Below are 24,978 nucleotides of genomic sequence, written 5' to 3'. Positions count from 1 at the left end.
TATAAAACAAAGTTTGCTTACTGAGTACATCAGGTGAAATAAAAAAAAATTGTTCTAGCTACAGAAGTATAACCAAAACATAGTGGCTTGTGTGGCAAAATAATCCTTTCGTAAGAAGATAATGGCCAGTAATGTTGCATTGTAAATGCAGATAGATGGTCCAATACCAATCAACTCTGTGGTTTCATGTCATGTTCTTTGTTTTTATAATCCGCCAGTATATTCTTTGTATGAGATCAACAGAGTCACAGATCACACTCTTTCATTGAGATTCATGTAAGTTAACCATAATACTGCTTTATTTAATGGGTGTCTTTTAGACTATTTGCTAAGATTGTTAAAGATTATTAGATTAGATTAGATATAAAGCAAGTTAAAGATATATATTAAAAAGTACAGCAAAGATTTAAAGGAATTAAAACATTAGAATTTTGCAGGTAATACACAGTAATGTTATACTGAAAAAATGAATCAGTGTAATTTTTTAATACATTTAGGTATAATGGGAATTCTTCAATAATATTGTGGATCTCTAAATGATCTTCAAAAAAGAAAATAATTTAAAATGAGCAATATATATATAATAGTATAGAATTATTTTAGAACCTAATTTTTTTTCCAATATTTTGAACTTAAATTTATGGCTACAATTCAAAACAATTAACTGGTGTTTATAGGTCTTAATAAATAATAAATTAACTGGTGTTTATAGGTCTTCATAAATAATAAATTAACTGGTGTTTATAGGTCTTAATAAATAATAAATTAACTGGTGTTTATAGGTCTTCATAAATAATAAATTAATTCATTAAGCAGAACAAAAACCTCTTTGTAGAAAATCTTGACGAGCTTGCATGAACTGTAAAATGTCTTTGTCTGTTTGTATGTCTCCAGTTAATTGAACTGTTGAGGAAACTTTTGTGTTATCAGCTTCAATTTGTTTATTATCATTTTCATTACTTAAATCACTCTTTTTCAAGCAGTTTTGCATCTCAGAGTTTAAAGACAAACTGAGGGATTTATTTCTTTGAGAGCTTGCAGTTTGAATAAAAGAAGACAAATCATTATTTGTATCTTTTATTTCATTCTAAAAGGGCAAAATTGTTTTATATAAATATATACAATTCATTAAAATGCAAAAAAAAATAAAACATAAATTATAAAAAAAAGAAATAAAAAAAAAACTTTAAACCCTTATAATATATTAAGAAAAAATGAAATTGTATGTAAGCAGAAGAGTGAAGTCAATACTATTGATAGGGGCTACTCAAGATCATTTTCGACAGCGTTAACCATATTTGGGCGCCGCCCAAATTAAAAATTGAGGATCTTTTTTATATTTATTTTTTTTACATTTTTTATAGCAAAAAAAAATTTTTCGCAAAAAAATGCTGATATTCAGTAACATTTCTGCTAAATTTCTCCAGAACAGGGGGGTACTGCTGCCCAAATTTTTTCCCTAGAATAGCCCCTGATTTGAAATTTAATTTTTAAGATTATAATTTTAAAAACTAGCTTTACTTGACATTCACTAGTTTGTTGAGTCCACCAGAGTTCAAAATCTTGATGCAGTTTGACTTTTGAGGTTTCAAGCAAATGTTGCATATGTTCAATTTCATATTTAAGAGCTTTTAACCCATTAAATGACCTCTTGTATCTAGAATATTAAAATCATTAACATTTAAAAAAAATATGTTCTTATTAGAAAAATCAAACTAACATACCCACTTGTTATAGATTACCCTTAATTTACAAAATAGCAGAAAACTATCATACTTTTATATTGCATTTTTTCTTAAAATATAGTTTTACATTTTATGCATTATTCAATGTCACATTAGTTGTTTATTACAATCAAAACAGTATAAAAATATGATCTTTTTGATGTATATAAAAATATTTTCTATATATCTAATAATATTGTTTATATATGAAAAAAAAATGCTTTAGTACATACATTTAGTACATACATACATTGACAGACTTAAGTAGGTAGAACATGCAAGGAGTGCTGCTACATCGACTGAGGGTTTGGGTAAAGAAGGAATTTTTTTCCCTCTAATCTTTGCTTTTTCTTCATTTTCTGAAAAATTAAAGAACACATAGTGTCCTTAAATATGCATATTATCCATTATGTGTATATATATATAAATTTTTTAAAAATTAATTGTTAAAAAAATTAACATTTTAAAACAAAAATTTAAATAAAATTTAGTTAAAATTCTTATGTGTATATATATATATATATATATATATATATATATATATATATATATATATATATATATATATATCGCTTCCTAGACAATCAGAATCATTTACCTTCTGTACTTGACTTGTGTCTTATTTCTGATCCTAGTCAGTGCTCAGTTTCTCCACATTCACCCTTATTCATATTCTCTTTAAAACTATTATCTCATTCTTCTTCGTCATCAGAATCCCCCTATCGTGGTATCTCTTACAACTACCTTAGAGCTGACTTAGATTCTTTCCGTAATTTTCTTTGTGATGGCTATTGGGTAGAAAACTAGAAACAATTGTAAAAAGATTTTGTCTTACATCTAAGTCCGCTTTTCTCGGCTCACAAAACCTTGTGTTTCATCTAAAAAATTGGGCTCCAGAGACTTCTGGAGCCCTTAACAATGTCTATAATGTGGGCAAATCTATCATTCCAACTTTCTTGCATGGTTCAGATCTTGTTACCTCACCTAAAGACAAAGCTAAATTGTTTGCTAAGAACTTTTCATCAATCTCTTGATTCCACTTATTACATCCTACCTAATATAGCTGAGAAACAGATTGATCCATTGCTTGACATTCGTATCACTCCAGCTTCTTTATTTAAAGTGATTTCCTGCTTAATCTCTTCTACTGTGGTCCGGACAACATACTTGTTATAGCCTTGCAGAAGTGTTCTTCAGAACTGTTATCTATACTTTCAAGACTATTTAACAAGTGCTTATCAGAGTCTTGTTTTCCAGTCTACTGCAAAGCGGCATCTGTTATCCCTATTTTCAAAAAATCTGGAGAGCAATCTGACTCATTTATCTACCATCCCAATTAGTCTTCTTCCTGTCATTAACAAGGTTTTTGGGTCTTTGATTAACAAACACTTAATATCTCATCTTGAATCTATTAACTTTCTGATCATCAATATGGATTTCGATCTTCTCATTCTACTGCTGATTTGTCAATGGTAATAACTGATAGGTTTTATCGTGCATTAGATAGATGTGGAGTGGCTAAGGCTATCACTCTCAACATTTCTAAAGCTTTTGATAAAGTTTGGCATGCTGGTCTTCTCCATAAACTCTCTTTTTATGGTGTGTCAGGTAACATCTTTAAGATTATTGAATCATTCCTAACCAATCATAGTATAAAAGTTGTCTTCAATGGACAGCACTCTTATTCAAGGTTCTATCCTTGGCCCTATACTTTTTTTAATTTAAATTAACAAACTCTCCGAAATTTTCACATCTAAGGTGGCATTGTTTGCTGATGATACAACCATTTTTTTTTGTCTTGATAAATAGCCAACACTCTTTGATTGCTCGGTGAGGGCATTTGAACTTGAAAAGGTTGAAAGATCTCTTGAAAGATCTCACTTCTGACTTTTAAGACTTTGAAAGAGGCTCTCAGTGGCTGCTGAACTTTTATTCAGATAAAACTCAATTTTTTTTCAGCTAACATTATAGCAACAATCTAGATCTTCCTATATTTATGAATGGTAATGTACCCGATGAGTCATCTACTTTTCACCTTCTAGGATTAACTCTTACTTGGATCTTTCTTGGAAACCATAAATCAAATCCATTGTAAAATCAGCATCTGCTAAGGTTACATCTCTTTATTGTGCTTGCCATTTTCTTACTCTGGATTTATTCCTTATCTCTATAAATCTCAAATCCATCCTTGTTTGGAATACTGTTGTCATATCTGGGACAGATCTTCGAATGATGCCCTTTCTCTCTTAGACAAGGTGCAAAAATGCATTGTAAACATAGTTGGACCTGCTCTTGTAGCCATTCTCCAACAATTATCACATTGTTGTAATGTTGCTTCTCTTTCTCTTTTCTCTAAATACTATAATGGGCACTGCTTTAAAGAGCTAGCCTCTCTTGTACCATCTACTAAAGTTCATTATTGTGTTACTTGCCGTTCTATTAAGTCTCATTCATTATATTTTAAATTCTGAATATGTTTTAATATTGAAGTTTTTAGGTTCCATGAAAAAATTAAGAGATTTGCAGCCAGCAATTGAGAGGCTAGCTAAAGAGAAAAAGAAAGCATCGGAGATCGCTCGTCTTCTGAATGTTTCGCGGTGTACGATTTATTATTGCTTGAAGCGACTTAAAGAAACTGGTTCCATTGATGATTGTCGACGTTCTGGAAGACCAAAAACTTCAAGTAAAATCATCAAAAAAATCCGCTACAAGATTCGGTACAACCCAAAACAATCGATGAGACAAATGGCCGAGGATGAAGGGATTTTAGAATGTTCAGTTCGGCAAATTGACCACAGAAAATACCCGAAAAATACCCGAACAAAATTCAAAAAGCTCACAGACTTACTAATCGGATAAAAGCCACTTGTTTGGCCTGTTGCAAGGAGCTTCTCAAGCGATTCAAGAAGCCTGCGAACGCCTCAACGATTCTCTTCACGGACGAGTGTCTCTTCACTGTCGAGCAGTTTGTGAACCATCAGAATGACCGGATAATCGCTGGAAACATTCAAGAAGCAAACCATAAAGGTCGAATTGCTTCAAAGACAGCTCACCCCCAAGCAGTGATGGTTTTCGGAGCAATTACAGGAGACGGCAAGATGCCATTGGTTTTTGTCGATCAAGGAGTGAAAATCAGAGCTCAAAACTACCTGGATGATATTTTGACGACAGAGGTATTAACTTGGACCAATTCACACTTTGGACAGCGGTTTTGGACATTTCAACAGGATTCCGCCCCAGCCCACAAAGCAACGGTCGCCCAGGATTGGTGCAAAGCCGATTTTCCGGGTTTCATCACACGAGAAGAGTGGCCTCCAAACAGCCTGGATCTTAATCCCTCGACTATTCCATTTTGGGAATTATGAAGGCCAAAGTTGGAGCTGTTCATCATCCAAACTTGAACTCTCTACAGCAAGCACTCAAAAAAGAATGGGCCACTCTTGACAATGATATGGTGTCCGCCGCGGTTGAAGCATTCCCCAAGCGCCTTAGGGCGTGTATCAAGGCGAAAGGAGGACTTTTTGAGATCTGACTTGTTTTTGTTGTTTAGTATGTTATCAAGAATAAATGTTTAAACTTTGACATAAAAACACGTAGAACTATAATAATGGCACATTATGATAGTTCTACGTGTATATATATATATATATATATATATATATATATATATATATATATATATATATATATATATATATATATATATATATATATATATATATATATATATATATATATAGGAATTGTGTTAATATTTCCAGTAAGAGTGCTCAATACAGCGTGTTATATAATTAGTAGAGCAAATAATATTGTGAAAACTAAATAATTATTAATATATATTTCAATTACATTACTTAAAGTTTCACGCAATAGCGATCATCAGAATATATATATATATATATATATATATATATATATATATTTTTTTTTCTGATGAATCTTTGTTGATGAAACACAGTGTTAAATGGAAAATATTTTTGTTAAGTGATTTTCTACTAATATATAATTGCTCTGTTCTTTTAAGAACATTGAGCACTCTATTGTGTAGAATACATTTAAAGTTGTTTAAATATATATATTTATATATTTATATATATATATATATATATATATATATATATATATATATATATATATATATATATATATATATATATATATATATATGTAAGTTAAGTTAATATAACAAATGGTTACTAGTTTTTCCTATCTTTATCGCAAAGGGCGTTCTCAGAAAAAGAAAAAACAAAGAATAATAAAAGAAAAAATTGCTGCCCCATGCTAAACCCTCAGTCAATGAAGAGTTACTCTGTAGGTGTACAATGTAGAGGTACAATGTAGAGGTACTTTACATCAACTGAGGGTTTGAAGCCCTCGATGCGGTACTGAAGCCCTTGGTAGCAGACAATTTCAGTGTGACGTCAGAGATGTTATCCAAATATGCATTCATAGTTTTATATATATATATATATATATATATATATATATATATATATATATATATATATATATATATATATATATATATATATATATACTTCTTACAAAATCTTTTCTTTCTCCAATGCTTCTCGCAAATTTTGGTCATCAGATTCAAAACTTTTGTTCTGATGTATTTCTTGACCTAGATAAATGTTACATTTTAAATAATAAAATTTGTTTTTTTAAAATACAAGGGCAGATTTAATAAATTAAAAATATATTTATTAAATTAAAAGAGCAGATTACTAATCACACTCCAGAGGTAACATTTCTAAACAGAAAATTATATGAGTAAGAAAACTCTCATGAGATTAGAAATAAGTATGCATTTGAGTTCAAGGGTGTGGATATGGATGTGTATGCTTAAATCAAAATAAAATTAATTTATTTTTCTGTTAGCAAAACCAATTTTCCTCGATAGAGTAGCAGGATAATGGATATAGTAAAAAATTTAGTTTAAAGTGGACTCAAAAAAAACCTCTATGTCAAGTGTAAATTATATTATTAATAAAATAATTCATGTCAGCTGTAAACCACAAACTTTTTTTCATAAATTATAAAGTTTTAGCGTTATTTTAAATCTAAAAATGCAGCAGATGCTCACACAATTCAATGCTTAAAAAACAAAGAGCCCAACAGAAAATCATTTTTTAAAAACAGTTTGTTTTTCTATTACATGGACAAATAAACACATGTTCAATAAAATGTTCAATAAAATATTTCTTACATTTATGTAAAAAAAACTTTTATGTTCTACTTTTTTAATTTCTTCAAAAAATCTATTTCAAACAAGATAACCACTATTTAAGCTGGGAGTTATTAGAAAATCAAAAAAAGAGTTTAAGACCAAGTAAATGGTTGACAGAATACTTGTAAAAATGTAAACTGTATGAGTTAAGAAATTATGAATATGGTAGGGAGATCCAAAGCATTGATGTCAAGGAAAAATCTAGATGAATTAAAAGTTTTTTGAGCATGAAAGATTAGCCACAGTAAAAGGATGTAACTTTGGTTAACAAGTCATAGTATAATACTTTTATAGATATGTTAACAATAATTTATATTTTTTTTATTTAATGAGTTTCCACTAGGATATGAAATTAAGGTTATAATAAAGCAATTTATATAAATTTAAAAAAACCATTTTGAATAGAATCTTTTTTTCTCTCCATTTTTGACTTCAACAAATCTAAAAATTAAAAAAAGGTCAGCCAGCTTGTTATATATATTTTTTAAATTGTTATATGAAATCAACAAGATCATCACTTATATTAATCAACAAGACCATCACTTATATGAAATCAACAAAATCATCACTTATATGAAATTAACAAGATCATCAATTATATGAAATCAACAAGATCATTACTTATATTTATTCTTGACTTATTCACTTGTTCTCCTAACTTCTTTGCATCTGAATATCTAAAAAGAATTTGCCCCTAACACTTATAAAGTGATAGTAACAATTAACTATATCCTATTAACTTTTAAAGATTGAAATTATGTTTACTTATTATACAAATAATATATATTAAAGATAAATTTTTTTAAAAATAATCTTATCTAATGGCTTCTAATGTGTTTACAAGAATTATTTATTAAGAGTTCCCTGCGCCTAAGATTAAAAGCAAACTTTTAAAAATTATTTTCCAACCCCATTCCTAGTTAATATTAATCTAAACTATTTATATTAGCCAAAGTTATTTGTTACATAATAGTTATTAGTAGTATTATATAGTTAATAGTAAATAAAATAAATAGATATATCCATTAAACAATACAGACATAAACAAAATTCATACACAGTATATAGGCAAAACCCTGAATATTTTATTTAAAACATACCTTATTTTCAAACCTTTCTTTTTTTCTTCAATAGCAGGATTATCAAAATAAGTTTTTTGGAATCTTTCAAATGCTTCTTGCTTGTCTATTGATGCTAAAAAGTATTTGAAAATTATTATTAATAAATGTTATTTACAATAACTTTAAAATAATAATTTCTAAATAATCAGTTTTGATACTTACATTTTTTTACATGATTTACTGCTATAATATTTTCCTCCTTTGTACCCTTGAAATGATTAGAGTTTGTCTATAATTTTATTGTCTTATTAAAGTTTCTTTATACAATATTTATTACCCAAATGCATTTAGATTAAAAATATCTCAGCATAAAACTAAATATAAAAACCTTTTCATAAAATGAACTTGAAAATTGAACTTGATTGGTGGCTATAGTTTTCAAAGACTCTTCAAGGGGTTTCTCTTCAAATAACTCAGATCGTAATTTTTCCTTCTTAAGCATAGCTACTAAAATATCTATTATGCTAAAGGATTTTAACTATGACAAAACAGCACACAAAAAACACTTCTATGAAAAACCTGGAAATCCAATACACTATAAAATTGTTAAAGGATACTGATTTCATTATCTCTTTGTAAGATTAATTCTTTTAATTTGTTCACCTCATCTGTTTTTGCTAAATAAGTTCTATCTGAAGAATGAGGACTCCTCTCAATAACTTCGCAAATAGAATTGCTAGAAAAATTATTATTTAATATGTGTACATGCATGTGTGTGTGTGTGTGTGTGTGTGTGTGTGTGTGTGTGTGTGTGTGTGTGTGTGTGTGTGTGTGTGTGTGTGTGTATATATATATATAGGGGAGATGGGGCTAGTTGGTAGCAGGGGTAAGCTGATAAATTTCATGTAATAAGTTAATGAATTTTTTTTCTTTTTCAGAGCCTTTCATCAGAAAGTGCCAGAAATTACATGAAACCTTTCTAATCGACCATTTCATCTTTTACAGTAATAGGGTCTGTCTGGGTAATTTAAGTATAGTGAGGTAATTTGGTATCAATTATATTTTCTGTATAAAAATTCATAAATGTGTTGCACATGTACTTATAAAAGAAATAAAAAATTATAACATATAAAAACAAACACCAAGGTTGTATTGGCAACACTGACCACGACTCTTCCAAAAATTTTATAGGTCATGTACAAATGTCAGTGAAATAAAAACAAAAGCATCAAAGCATTGTCATTTGTTATTCCAATGAGATACTTTTATCTAATTTAGGTATGTATACATTACATATTAATACTTTAATTTTTTTATTAATTTGGGCTACTGAGATATATTATTTGTTTTGTTATTAATTATTTAAAAGTTATGGGTAATAATAATATAATTACCGTAAACTTCTAAACTAACCTAACTTTTTGTTTTAGATCATGCCATGCACATATGTAAAAAAAACCCTTTTAAATATGATAGCAATGATCTACAAAGGGCTAAAGAAGATGTTAAGAATGGAAAATCAATGTATGCAGCTCCAAAAAAATACAATATTCTGTATGAAACTTTCAGACGATGGTGTGTAAATCCTCCAACCCATCAAGGTGTTAGCAGAGGAACAGAGATATTAACAGGGAGAAGAAGGGAAATATATAGTAGATACTTTAATTTTTACAGCAAAATGTGGATATCCACTAGACAGAAAAGACGAAATTGGTCTAGGTACTGAACCTACTATGGGTAAAGTGATTGTTCCTAAAAGTGTCAGGATAACATATTCACGTTCAGGAAGTGCTGAGAGACTCCAGTACAGTGTTCTTTTTGTAGCAAGTGCTGACAGTGAATGCTACCTGCCTTGTGGTATTTATAAAAGTAGATTTACAATCTACTTGGGTAAAAGAAGGACCGCGAGGTACGCTGTATGGGGTTAAAGAATCTGGTTGAATGCAGGATTATATTTTCGAAAAATGATTAAATGCATTTGTCAAGAAACATCTTCAAAAGCCAGTTTTAGTATAACTTCATGGACATGGAAGTCACTTGACTTATAATGTAACTCATACAGCAAGGGATAATGGCACTATACTTTTATGTTTACTGCCTCATACGCTGCATGTTTTTCAACCATTAGACGTTGGTGTATTTGCTCCAATGAAAAATGACTGGAAAAATATATTGAAGACATGGTACCGTGAGTCACGTCTTAAAAATGTAGATAAAGCTATTTCTCTATTAAAGAAAATTGTATAAGTCTCATTCAAATCTAATCACATAACAAGCTGTTTTAAAGGATCTTGTATTTACCCAGTGAACCCAACTATTCTGGAAAGCAAAATTGTTTCAATCCAACCCAAACAGATCCTGAATTTCTCAAGCTCAGGAAACTAATCAATCAAATAATATTAGAAATGTCATGAAACCCTCTAGCAATTCAGACTGTTTAGATTCACCAGGCACTTCAACTAGGATATCACCAATGAGAAAGCTATAGGATGCAATTATAACCACACTACCACCTGATCAACTTGAAGATGTGCGCACAGCTTTGAAAAATTCTAAGGCAAAGAGTACAAGGGAGTTGTGGAGATGTTCTTAAAATTGATGAAGTACTAGAAAAGTTAAAAGAAGAGGAGGTAAAAAGAAATGAGAAAAAGAAAAAAAGAAGGACTGAAACTACTAAGTAAATACCAAAAAAAGCAAATACTATAAAACTAAAAATCATACCTACAGCTTTAGATCTTAACATCTTAAACAGGAGAAAGATTTGACAAAGAAAAGATCTTAGAAAAGTTCCTGTTACTGATTTTAATGGAATGCTTTTTAAATGTTTAATAATATTATAAAACAAAATTTCAATATAACTTTTTCATTACATTAGGTTGATTGTAGATTTTATTATTAATTAGTTTATTTCTAATAAACCTACAACGAACCTTACCAACAAAAGTTGGATAAATTGGGTATAAAAGCTGGTAAAAGCATGATTTACTTAAAAAAAAACAATTGTTATACCCTAATTACCCCATTCATGGAGTAATTTGAGTATTTTATAACTACAGTTTGAATTTTTTTAAGCTTATGACCGCCAATCTTATACAAAACTATTTGAGAAGGTCACAATGCTAAGATGGACAAAAATAAATTCAATTTTTTTCAAAGGAAATTTAATAACATAACTTAAAAGTTGCAAATGGGTACTTTTTATACCTAAAATACCCCAACAGACCCTATTGTAAGGATTTTTTTTAATAATGAATGCAACTTGAAAATGTTACTTAAACTCTTCAAGAATACACTTAAATATTTACAAATAAATGTGCCAATTGGGTACAGAGCCTTGGTCTTTCCTATATGTATATGTAAGTGTATATATTTATATATATATATATATATATATATATATATATATATATATATATATGTGTATGTATACTTATATATATATATATATATATTTATATATATATATATATTTATATATATATATATATTTATATATGTATATATATATATATATATATATATATATATATATATATATATATATATATATATATATATATATATATACCTATATATCTATATATTTATATATATATAATATATCTATATATTTATATATATATCGTGTTGCCAGAAAGTTTTTCCGTATTTTTTTAACAAAGAGTAAAAATTAAAATGCATGCCTGGATTTTTTTTTTTATTACTTGATAGACTGCCTGCCTCAACAAAACCCTCACTCAATCTGAGTCAGGCTATAAGATAGTCGATGTAGCAACACTCCGTTGCAAGTCAGGCTATTTGTCAGTCGATGTCGCAGCACTTTGTTGCGAGTCAGGCTCTAAGACAGCCGATGTAACAACACTCCGTGCATGATTTACAGTAAAAATAAATAAAAATAAAAACATTTTATTAAAAAAAATAAAAATAAAAACATTGTTTATATTATTAAAAACATTCAGAATGTTTTTAAAAACATTCTGATCAATTAAATTTGCGTTTTTGCGGTTTTTCTAAAAATAATTAATTTGTAATTAAATTAATGGTTTTAACTTTCTGACAACACGAAAATGTTGGACGAAAGTCAAAAGTAATTAAAAGTAACGTATTTGTTGGCATAAGAATCATTTTTACTCCCAAATGCAACAATTTATAGAACTATATATATATATATACTGCACATCCAGATCAAGGGTGCCACAAGTCAAAAATTATGGATATTGAGTTATGAATGTCATTTGATAGTATGTTATGTGTTGTACATGGTGACAAAATACCACAAGTCTAAAACAAATTTTTACGAGAGTTTACAAAATGACAGATACAAATGGCACTCTTAATTGGAAAAAATATTAAAAACTTAAAACTTCAACCCTGGTTTTCTCAGTTTGACACTTTTTGACATGTGGCACCATTGATCTGGGTGTATGATATGTGTCTATATATATATATATATATATATATATATATATATATATATATATATATATATATATATATATATATATATATATATGTATATATATATATATATATATACATATATATACATATATATATGTACATATATATATATATACATATATATATATATACACTATTAAACTGTGATACCTTTTGCTCTGTTTAAAACTTTCTAAATACTTGTTCTAATAAAAAAAAATAGAAATTGAAAAAAAAATTCTTTATTAAGTTAAATACATTTTTTAATTAAAAAAAAATCAAAAATTTTGTATTTCTTAATGAATAATGTAATAAAATTGTAAACATTATGACAATATTTAGTATGTTATTCTTATATTTGAATAATGATAAAAAGTTTTCATATTTCAAATAGTTGTATCACATTGATTTGATAAAATATAATAGGAAAATATTTAATGTTGTTAAACAACTTTAAAAATTAAAATTATCAAACTAAAAGTTGTACGGTCATCATAATCACCCTGCTACTGGTAACATGTAATCCAGTGCAGTCTGTTCCATGTCCTACTACTTTTGCAGGATTTCCTTTTCAAGCTAAAACTAGTAAAAGTGTACTTCCTGTTATCAATATAATGTAATATCTTCATATTTATAGTGGTATCTACTTTCTTCTGTTAAATAGTTGAAGGTGTCTTAGTTACTGTGTTAGCTCACCTGTATTTTACTATTTATATATATATATATATATATATATATATATATATATATATATATATATATATATATATATATATATATATATATATATATATACAACCCTCGGAATTAGCGTCGGCATTCGGCAATGCCGACTTAACTAATGACCTGGAAGTGTTTGAGGTCGGCAAAAAATTGCCGACCTCATTTCTATGTTTTATGGTCAGACCTTTGTATCAAATAATTTTTGCAGACCTGATGCCGACCTCTACAAGATTGAGGTCGGCAAATTATTGCCGACCTCATTTTTCTTAATTCCGAGGGTTGTGTATATATATATATATATATATATATATATATATATTATATATATATATATTATATATATATATATATATATATATTATATATATATATATATATATATATATATATATATATATATATATATATATATATATATATATATATATATATATATATATATATATATATATATATATATATATATATATATATATATATATATATATATATATATATACACAGTCATGGACAAAAGTTTGCGACCACTGCGATTTTCGCATATTTTTTAATGTATTCTACTCTGAATTGCTTTTGGGCTACTTTAGTGCTACAATTTTGTACCAATCTGTGCTAATTGTCAATTAGAGTCTTAAATTGATGTTTACATGTTTATTTTCAGATATAACTGAAATAATTTGGAACATTTTATACTACGGAAACCTTATTTGAAGCAGTACTAGTTAAAATGGTACACGGTAAAGAACTGACATCTGAAAAGCGAGCTCAGGTCGTTACTTTGTACAAAGAGAACATTTCTATAAGACAGATAGCCAAAAAGCTCGGTATTTCACATTCCACTGTTGTAGCTGCTGTAAAGAGAAATCAAGAGCTGAAAAGTTTTAAATCCCATTCACGCGCTGGGCGCCCGAAGGTTACAAGCAACCGTATGGATAATGCTATAATAAAGGCAGCAAAAAAATCACCAAGAGTATCCTCAAGTGTCATTAGAGGCAAACTGCCTGGATCACCATCCAAGAAACCAAACAGTCGGACAATACGCAGACGATTATTTGATGCAGGCTTGAAATCTTAACGACCAGCACGGAAGCCGAAGCTTTCACCAAAGAATATTCGCAATCGCATTGCGTTTTGTCAGAAGTACAGGCAGTGGACACCAGCCCAGTGGAAACAAGTGATGTTTTCAGATGAGACAACATTCATGCAATTCTACTCATTTTGTAGACATGTCAGACACCCACCAAATCAGAGGCATAATCCAAAGTACATTATACCAACAGTCAAACAGGCTCCAAAAGTTATGGTTTGGGGAGCAGTCTCTGGTAGCGGTCGTGCCGGCATTTGGATTATGCCTAAAAATACAACGATCAATGGTGCTGTTTACTTGAGTATACTGACAGATAAGCTGCCACCATTTGTACCAATACATGGCATCACTCATTTCCAGCATGATGGCGCACCTTGTCATGGTACCAAGGCTGTTAAGGACTGGCTGCGTTCTGAAAACATCCTGCTACTGGAACCTTGGCCAGGCAACAGTCCAGATCTCAATATTATTGAGAATGTTTGGACTGTAATGAAGCAGAAGATTGCTGCACATAGCCCAAGTTCTGAAGATGACCTCATCAACTGGATTAAACGTGGGTGCAGGAGATTACCCCAGACTATTGCAAGAAACTGTGTGAATCAATGTCAGGACATATTGAAAATATTCTCAAAAATAAAGGATTTCACTGTAAATACTAAAATATGAATAGACATGCTGTTTATCCTGTATAGTGTGAATAAACATTCGAAATATATGTACTGATTTACTTACTACTTGTTTTTCTAAATTTTGAGTGTTTTTTGTAAAAAATTGGAGTGGTCGCAAACTTTTGTCCATGACTGTATATATATATATATATATATATATATATATATATATATATATATATATATATATATATATATATATATATATATATATATATATATATATATATATATATATATATATATATATACATATATATATATATATATATATATATATATATATATATATATATATATATATATATATATATATATATATATATATATATGTATGTTTACTTTCTGAACTTCTGGTGTGGTGTTCACCAAAACAGAAGTTTCTATATGTATGATTGTGTTCTGTTTGAACCTCTGGTGCAGTGTTCATTCACCTGTAAGTTATCATATGTATGTTTGCATTCTGTCTGAACCTTTGGCACAGTGTTTGGTCACCCATAAATTACTAAATGTATGTTTGTGTTCTGCTTGAATCTCTGGTATGGTGTCAGCTCAGTAACCAACTAGTGACTTCAACTATAAAACATATGCTCCCACTAATTTCTAGAACTTCTTTAGAGGTAGTTTTTTTCCTTATACATTTCCAAAATATCTCACTCATATAAGCTCTTAAATGTCTTTATGGTTAAAAATAAGTTCAAGAGAAAATGTTTGCACCAAAGTTTAGGTATATGTGAAGGTGTTTTTTTACAAAATTTTAAAATTATTCTAGGACATCCAAAAAAGTTATGACCATTTTACTAAATAGAATCTTGTCTTACAGAGAAACTTAGTGAGAATGATAAACATTTGACATCCTTTTATAGCTCAACAAATATGCTTTTTGACATACTGAATGTTGAAAACCAAACAAAATAAGCTCAGCGTGGAATAGTGTATTGCCATAACATTTCTGGAATAATTGGTCATATACTTGAGAAACATGAACTTTCCCTAAATGAGTATATAATCAAAATACAAACTGATGGAAGTGAAGGCTTTCTCAAATTCTGCATGAACATAACTAATTGCTAAAATAACCAAGAAAAACAAATATTTTGCTATTCTAAAGAGGCTACTTTTCAATCTTTTCAAGATGCTGGTGTAAAGAAACTCATAATTTTTGCTATTGTTCAATCTGTAAATGAACCTTATGAAAACTTTAAAAATTTTTTTTAGATATGCTTGCTTTTGAAAAAACTGCTTTGACAGCAGCTGTAGAGATGAAATTGGCTAACACATTTCTCGGAATAGACTCTGCTGCATCCACATATCCATGCCCCTGGTGCGAAACTTCAAAAAAATGATTTTGAGTGCATGACTCCAAGTAGCTCTTGGAGTTCATTCACATAAAAAAACAAAGCTCTCCGCAGCTCAATACAAAACTTGCATAAACCTCCCTTTGAATGATCTTCCAGATGACATATTTGTTCTTGATTTCCTGCCTGTCATGGAATTGCACATGGTTTTTGGAATTACCAACTATCTTTTTGATCACTTGAACACTATCTTGAATCAAACAGCTTCTTCTTTTTTTAAAGCTACTGACTGGTCAAATAAATTGGGCATCTAAAGACCTCCAATGTATGGAGGGGAATTCAATGGTAATCAATGTAATCAAAGGGGAAGGGGAGTTCAATGGTAATCAAAAACTCTTAAATAAAATTGACTTGCTTGAATCATTACTAGCAAATACTAAAATTGGATTACAAAGAACAAAAATAATTGCAGCTTTCAATGAAGTTGTAAAATCATGCTTTAGTCAAGGTCTTGATCCCAAGTACAATGACGCCATATTGTTATTTAAAATTGCATACAGAGATCTTGAAATTTCAATCACTCCAAAAATGCATGCTGATATCCAGCGCATAACCCAATTTCTAAAAAATTAATCCAAAAAGCATGACACTGACCAGCAAGATAAACACTGAAGAATTTTTTTTTGTTTTTTTTTCTTCTTTTAAACTGCTAGAATACATTATTACACAACATATTTGTGAAGAAAGAGATAATTTGGACTGGATTTATGTTTATCTTTTGAAAAATATAGCTTTTATTATTATGGTTTTTTTGAGATTTTAATAAAAATAGTAAAACAGTCATAACTTTTTTGGACATCCTAGAATAATTTTGAAAATTTGTAAAAAACACCTCCAAATATATACCTAAACTCTGGATCAAGCATTTTCTCTTGAACTTTTTTTAACCCTAAAGACATTTAAAAGCCTATGTGCACATAATATTTTAAAGTACTGCTTACAAAAGAAGTAACTTCTTTTAACTATGCCAGGTCAGGTTCGGGATTATCAAGATCATCCTGCTTCTGGTAACATGTAACCCAGTAGTACCTGACCCATGTCCTGCTGCCTTTTAAGGCTTGCTTCTCTAGACAAAGGCTAGGAGAAATAAACTTTGACTTAAACTTCCCACGCCTTAGGGCTCTTGGTTGAGTAACAGCTAAAGATGGTGTCTATAAGAATACGCATCTAGAGCAGATTTTACTGCATACAGCTACTTCTTGTAGAAGCCTGTAGGCAAAGACAATGGCTGGTCAACAAAAATATTCTGCCAACCCTTCTAGGTGTAAGAAGAACAATTTTGTTGACCAGCCTGGCACTCCTTCTTTATTTATTAGGCTGGCATAGATTTTCTCAATCAGTTATTAGGAAAGTTTGAACAAACTTTACTTTCCCAATAACTGATTGTCGTTCGACTTAAAAAAAGTTGATTCAAATCACACACCCTTCTGAAATCTTTGAAGAAAAGTGGAGTTTATTTTAAGACAAATCAAATGACAAACTTTACCAAAAGAATAAATAAATTTAACTTATTTAAATTTTATTATATCTAGTTATTGCACATAAAATACAACTGTCAACAGATGTGTTTGTTATATAGAGTTATTGCAGAAAAACTGTCAATAGATCTGTTTATTATTTAGAGTTAGTGTAGAAAAAATACAATTGTCAACAGATGTGTTTATTATATAGAGTTAATGCAGAAAAAATAGTTTTTAGACCTTGTTTTTGTTTGCAAATAACAGAGCTCCTCAACTTTGTGATGACTTACAGAAGACATCCTTGCAAAACTTTATTCCAAATTGAACTTGAATCAGGTAAAAATGTTATGAGATGAAAGTACCCTACTTTAATATTACTTCTTAAAAATTAAACTAATACTTTGTAAAATGAGGTTCTTGTATGGTAATTTGTAAACTCTTTGACCCAGAAAATGAACTGTTTGAAGACCAAAGTTCTCATAAAACATTGGACACTTGTGGTTCTTGCATGTTGTGATAACTTGCAAAATACACACAGAAATTTAACCATTTTAGTAAATTTCCTAGATACAAGATTGTAAATACACTCCTGTATCCTAGATACAAGATTGTAAATATACTCTTGCAACAAAAAATAATTAGCGTTTTTCTTGGAATTTTTAGGGTATATAACTTTCAAAATGGAGTTTTAAACAAAACATGAATAATTTTAGAAAAAAGTATGCTTAGTGTCAAAGAAAATGTAAACTTACCTGTATTTCTATCAAAACATTTTCATTAGATTATTATAATATTTCCAGTTATCAGAATTTTGAAATAAAAGATTTTAAGGTATAAATGTTAGTTATTTAATTTTAAAATTTTTTCAATAATAACAAATATCTTTTAAATTGTTAACCAAATTACTAAATTTTGACAGAATCTGGTGACCTTTATAAATAAAGAAAAAGCTTTATAAATAAAGAAAACAAGCCATTATTAGTTCTTAAAGTCATTCCTTTGCCTTAGTTAATGGAATTTATAAACCATACATAATTGGCTTAAATACAAAAATTGGGTTTATACACTTGGATGAATTAGAAGAGTTTGAAAGAAAACACGTCAACTTCTTGTCTTATTATTCTTCAAAACTGTGACCACTATGCCTACTAAATGAGCTCATACAACTTCTATTTCCAAAAATCTCAACTCTAGTTATCATTAATTAATAACAGACTTCAGTTATTCCTACAAACACTGTAGTAGTGTTTGGTTAAATAACTAATAACAACCTTTAGTTGTTCCTACAAACATTGTAAAATTAATTATAATGAATGTCTTCAATTTTTGACTTTTTATAGCGCTTTATATTTTTTAAAAATTTTTAAGAAGAGAACTTTAGAACTTATTGTAAACTGGAAATTTAATCTCAACTCAATTACAACAGTTATTGAACTAATGTTATTGTTATTGGACCATTCTTTAGTTCATTGAACTTGGGACCATTCTCCAGTTTATTAAACTTATGGAGCTTTCTATAGTTTATTTAACTTATGAACCATTCTTTAGTTATTGAACTTATGGACCATTCTTTTGGACAATGCAAAAAAAAAAAGATGTTAAAATCAATTCATTCAAAAAATCAATGTTTAACAAACAAGTTCAAAAAAGCAAAAAAATCATTCAGCAGTACTTATTTATAAAATGGAAAAAAGAGATATTGTAGATATTTATGAGTTACAAACTTTGGATATATAACTTCAAAAACTTCTTCTAATTGTTATTTAACTCTATAAATAAAACTTTTTTTTTAACAGTTGAATTTTATAACTTGAATTTCAAGTATAGTGATCAACCAAAATTCTGTTTCGGTAATGGTTTCTGTCAAAATTTCAATTTGAACCAATACCGAAATTTTGTTTCAGTACTTTTAATAAATTTGGTAAAAGCAAAATTTCGGTTGAAAAACATTCCAAAAAGCAGAAATTTTGCATGATTTTATTTTTATTTAATTTAGAAAAATAATTATTTTTGACAATTTTAACAAAATATTTTACCATTTCTAAATGAAATTCTAACCCCATTGCACACAAACTACTTAACTATTTAGTTAGTAAGTAGCGTGTATCCATTTGCTTCTTAAAAATATCAAAACCACAAATAATCAAACCATAACAGTGTACATAACATTTTGCACTGATAATGTTTAGTTTGAAGAAAACAAATCTGGTTTAAATAGAAACCAAACAAAGATTTTGATGACATAATCTTTTAATTATTTCTATAGATTTTTCTGAGTTATTTTATTTTTCTTATTTATTTATGACTATTTATTTATTTATCATTATATATATATATATATATATATATATATATATATATATATATATATATATATATATATATATAAAATAAATAATAATAATAAAGACATCAAAAAAATAAATAACAAATGTAAAAATAACAACAAATGTAAAATTGCATTTTTAGATAACATTTTCTAATGAAAATAAATTTTTTTAGCCAAAAGCTAAACTACTGGTTTTAGTTTTGGTAAAATGTTTGCCAAAATGATGGTTTTGTTTGGTATTGAACTAGTATACTCGAAATCTTATTATTATTTATTAGGAATTACGGCATATTTCCTGATTCAGTCTATCACTAATGAAGTATATGAATTAAGCTACATAAAAAAAAAAATTTTTTTTTCCAAAAAGATTACCTTTTCATTTTCAAGCCTCTAGATATAGATTGCTACATCTAGATGCTTAAAAATGTATCTAGAGCTACTGATAACATTTCACTTAAAATACATGGGAAATCTATTTTTGTGAACCTTGAGTCCTATTTACTTTTGTAATCAAAAACTGCACGAAAAAACACTAGGCTTCTTTTTTTCTTGCAGTCTTTGATTACAAAAGTAAATAGGACTCAAGGTTCACAAAAAATAGATTTCTTGAAAACTTTAAACCTGTAAAAATACCTTAACTTTTATTGGAAAATCACATAAAGTTTACAAATCAAAATTTTAATTGGAAATCAAGTAAAATTTACAAAACAATACTGTATTTTACTACTTATTTATAGCTCAAAAATTTAAACTTATAAATAACAACAAAATGCTAATTAAAACAACCTTTAAATGCATAAAAGAAAAATTGATTTTTCTCATATCAGCACCAACTGAAAGATAAGAATCCTTATCTGTGTTGTTTAAGTAATCTGTAATCAATTGCTGTAGCCTAAAAAATTATCAAAATTTTGTTTGTTATATACAACAATGTATATAGGTATGTATAAATGTTTTTATGAGTGTGTGTGTCTATATATATATATATATATATATATATATATATATATATATATATATATATATATATATATATATATATATATATATATATATATTAACAACAACAATAACAACAACAACAACAACAAGATATTTATTCTCCTTTTTAAATCAAACAATACTATTATAATAAATATAATAATAATAATAATAATAAAAAATCATAATTCTATTGATTGTAGTAAGTAAAAATAATTGATTAATAATATATATATATAAAAATAATAATAATATATAATAATATAATGAGTAAATTATTTATACATTTATTAATAATAATAACTAAATGATTAATAAAGATGGATTCACTCAAACAGAATACTAATCAAAGGAGTGACACCAGTTTTTAAATATAATATGATTATTAATAAGCATACACACATAGAACATACTTAAACTAAGTAAACATTTAAAAGTCATACTTTGATGATAATAATAAAAAATAAACAAACAAGAAGCTAATGATAATAGTTGTAGTAATCATAATTAAAAAAATAAGAGCATATTTTAAATATTAAGTGAAAATCATGTCAATTATTATGTCAAATATTAGTTTGTGTCAAAAGATGTATAAAAATGTATGTAAAAAAAAAAAAAAACTATCCTTAAAGTTTTAGCATTGTAGGACAAGTCTAATAGGATTAGGTTGATGTTTCAAATATTTTTGTGTATGTAAAATAGGTTTTTATCAATTTTGCTGTTTTTATTTTTGTTTTGAAAAGAATTGAAAATTATTTTTGTTTTGAAAAGAATTAAAAAGAAGCTTGCAAAATTCAATCAGATTAAAAAACAGAAGGAGAAAAAGAAGAGACAAAGTTTAGCAAAAAATGTGCCTGTTACAGAGAAGCTAAGGACATTTCAGAAATTAAAGATATTGCATTCAGATGCATATGCCTCAGAGTCTAATTATGTTTCTTGTAGACGGAATAAAAACAACAAGAATTTCATAGAGCTTACTACTGAAAATCTTATTGAAGCAACATCTGCTTCAATAAGATATATTGTATTATATTGTATCTTGTGTTACAAGATACAATATAAGTCATAAAGGTCATTTTAATATGTTAACTAGTATTCTCCATGTTGCTAATATTAATATTGAAAATGATAATATCTCTCTAAAAACTCTTCATAAACACAGTTATGTAAACATTGAGCAATGGGGTGATTTTAGTAGAAAGGAAACCATAAATAAGTTGAGAGACAAAAGATTACGTTGCATATAGACACTAAACTTGTGAAACAAATTTTTGAGCAGAAAAACATCTCTGTTACAAATTATAGACCGGCATTAGGTGTATATACTGCAGATGCTCCGGATTCTGAAGACATTCTATCAAGTGTAGACATAATCAAAAATTTTAGTTGTTATTGAGAACTTTAGATTCCCACAGCCTGGTGCGATGCACAAGGAAAGATTTATTGCTGATGCCAGGGGACTACTGGCCTTGCAGGAAACCAGTAAATTTTCCAGTGGACCCTTGGCTCAAATGGATATTGACCTTAATTAGGATTAATTTTTTATTATTACATCACATGTACATGCTGTAATTAAGTCTTGAATTTTTGAAAATTATTTAAACAGCACTATTGAAGATTAAAAAATCTTACTTTATATATAAATATATCAGAGAAAGAAAATGAAATGAAATGATTATTTAAACAAATCTTTTAAATATTTATTTTAACTAAAAAGTAATCATTGGGATTCTTTGGGATTTAACAATAAAAAGTTAAAATGTGGTCTAATAAAGCTGTTATTTGAATTTAGAACAACTAACTCGGCTGTAAAAATTTTAAAACTTAATGATTTATAGATCAACCTAAATTTCATCACAGACTTTTCTTTTTTGATTAAAAAAAAAAAAGTGAGTTTCAAAATAAACACATGAAATCAAAATAAACATGTGAAAATAATTTCTTAAACTAAATTATCGATAATATCAGATTAACTAAATTTTTTGAATTCTATATTTCAGAGATTATTTTAAAATCTGTGATATTATATTTATAAGAAAAATTTTATGCATTTTGTTATTTAAAACTTAAATATTTTTGTTATTTAAAACTTAAATATATCAATAGATAAAAATGGATACATTAAATGTTAAATGAATAATATTAAATGCGTAATTAAACTATTAAAAAAAACTAATAGTTCTCATTTGAATGGGTTGTAAGTTATTTAGAAAATAAAAATTTGCATTCCGTTCCGTCTTTACCCATCGCCAAGAGGGACTTTTACCTATGAGCCACAATATTCTAGAGGTGCCGAAACAAAACAAAAATTCTATAATCTATTATTAATAATATATAACAATGCTCGAAAATAAAATTTAGTTTCATATGGATTTTCTAAAGTGTATTTTCAAAAAACAGGCGATAAGTTTGTTAAAAAAATCAAGAAGGGAGGAGCCAAGGTCACTTAGGAGTTCAGAAGCCATGAGGGACTAAAGACTGTGTACATGATCATTACTATAATAATCTTGAATTGCAAATTCAAGTTGATTGCAAACTAATGTTTGTTACAATGAGAATGTAACAAAAAACTGAACTTCAGTCAGTTAATGCTAAATCGGCCGATTGCATTCTTATAAAATGAGATGTGAACTAATCTTGTTTCAATTACTATAATAGATTACTATAAATTTCTTGTGTCATTATTGTAGCAGAGTTTAAGTTAAGAAGATAGGATCCCGGACTATGGAAACTTTCTTGAAACTATTTTATTACTGTCTTATGCATAGTCAATATAACTGCTTTCAAAAATTTATAAAAGATGCTGCTCCTAACTCAGCCTAGATCTGGTGCTATGCACATGTCTTAAAACTGGCTGCAATTGACATTGTTGAAAATATTATTGCAGTCAAGAATCTAATCGGACTTTTACAAAGAACTGCAAACTTCTTTTCTAATTCTTGTAATTGTATAAATGTTTAGGTATAAATCTGCTCTCAACTAATGATTGAACATGCAGCATACAAAAAAGTTGCAAGGCATAGGTGAGACTCGGTGGTAGTTAGAACAGGCAGCTCTAGAAAGAATTTTCAGAACATATGAAGCTCCTCAACCTGAATCTTTCTATTATCCCTTATTGGTGTTGCACTATTTCAAAGACTCACCAAACTTTGAAACTAGGCTGCGATCAACATTCTCTGAAGATCATCTTGAAACATTCAAGCTGATGAGTGTTGAAAAGGATTTACTTCTGATATCACTGTGAAAGATGTTATCCCATTCCTAGTAAAGACTCTTCAGTTTTCTCTAAAATGCTATTAATGTGACACATCTATTATTGTGACACATTTTAAATAAAAAAATGAAGAGGAAATGTTTTTTGCAAATAGTTTTGGGAGAGATAATAAGATGAGCTCCATTATGAGAGATGGAATGTTAGACTTGTATTTGTTATTGACACTACAATTTTTAAATGTCCATAAAACTTTTCTGAGATAAAATATAAATCTTAGAATACATACAAGCATCAGTAAAATTTTTTAGCATCAGACAATATATTTTTGCATTGATTTTTGGACTAAGATTTGAAGATGAAACAGCTGAATTTAAATTAGTTTCACAAAGAGTAAGTTTAGTGAATTTTGAAAGAGATATGATTCAGGAGGCACAAGCAATAACTCATGAGTAGAGTGAAGAAGCTCATCCTAGGTAAAAAACAATCTAGCACAGGTTTACATCTATGCCAGCCTATTAAATAAAGAAGAGGTGCAAGACAGATCAATAGCAATTTTTTACCTACTGATAAGGTCTTTGCCTATGAGGCTTTCTATAAGATAGTAGCCAGATGCAGTTAACATATGCTCAGAATGAGTACTTTTATTGAGATAATCTTAGCTTTTACTTAACCAAGAACCCTGAGGGAAAAGGAATTTAAACTT

At 28.2% G+C, this 24,978-nt stretch overlaps 1 protein-coding gene across 5 annotated transcripts in view; it reads right to left on the bottom strand.

The window, feature by feature from the left end:
- The window catches only part of LOC100200026 (kinesin-like protein KIF6), a 103,828-nt gene that overhangs the window by 1,944 nt on the left and 76,906 nt on the right, over nucleotides 1–24,978 (bottom strand). Inside the window, exons 16-27 of one of the 5 annotated variants that reach the window (XM_065805266.1) lie at nucleotides 20,867–20,972; nucleotides 12,627–12,661; nucleotides 8,633–8,751; nucleotides 8,404–8,531; nucleotides 8,238–8,304; nucleotides 8,055–8,148; nucleotides 7,576–7,631; nucleotides 7,348–7,395; nucleotides 6,270–6,348; nucleotides 1,522–1,657; nucleotides 826–1,087; nucleotides 167–328 (exon numbers count right to left, since the gene is read on the bottom strand). In XM_065805266.1, the coding sequence (XP_065661338.1) occupies nucleotides 303–328; nucleotides 826–1,087; nucleotides 1,522–1,657; nucleotides 6,270–6,348; nucleotides 7,348–7,395; nucleotides 7,576–7,631; nucleotides 8,055–8,148; nucleotides 8,238–8,304; nucleotides 8,404–8,531; nucleotides 8,633–8,751; nucleotides 12,627–12,661; nucleotides 20,867–20,972 (1,156 nt within the window). In that variant the 3' untranslated portion in view covers nucleotides 167–302. Of the gene's footprint in view, nucleotides 1–166; nucleotides 329–825; nucleotides 1,088–1,521; nucleotides 1,658–6,262; nucleotides 6,349–7,347; nucleotides 7,396–7,575; nucleotides 7,632–8,054; nucleotides 8,149–8,237; nucleotides 8,305–8,403; nucleotides 8,532–8,632; nucleotides 8,752–12,626; nucleotides 12,662–20,866; nucleotides 20,973–24,978 lie in introns of those variants that run through there. The other 4 variants (XM_065805268.1, XM_065805267.1, XM_065805269.1 and 1 more) reach the window with 4 other exon arrangements.

The sequence above is a fragment of the Hydra vulgaris genome, chromosome 09 (assembly GCF_038396675.1).
Source record: "Hydra vulgaris chromosome 09, alternate assembly HydraT2T_AEP".
Classification (NCBI taxonomy): Eukaryota; Metazoa; Cnidaria; class Hydrozoa; order Anthoathecata; family Hydridae; genus Hydra; species Hydra vulgaris.
Note: the sequence above shows the minus strand (reverse complement) of the source record. Positions and strands in the feature narration are given on the sequence as shown.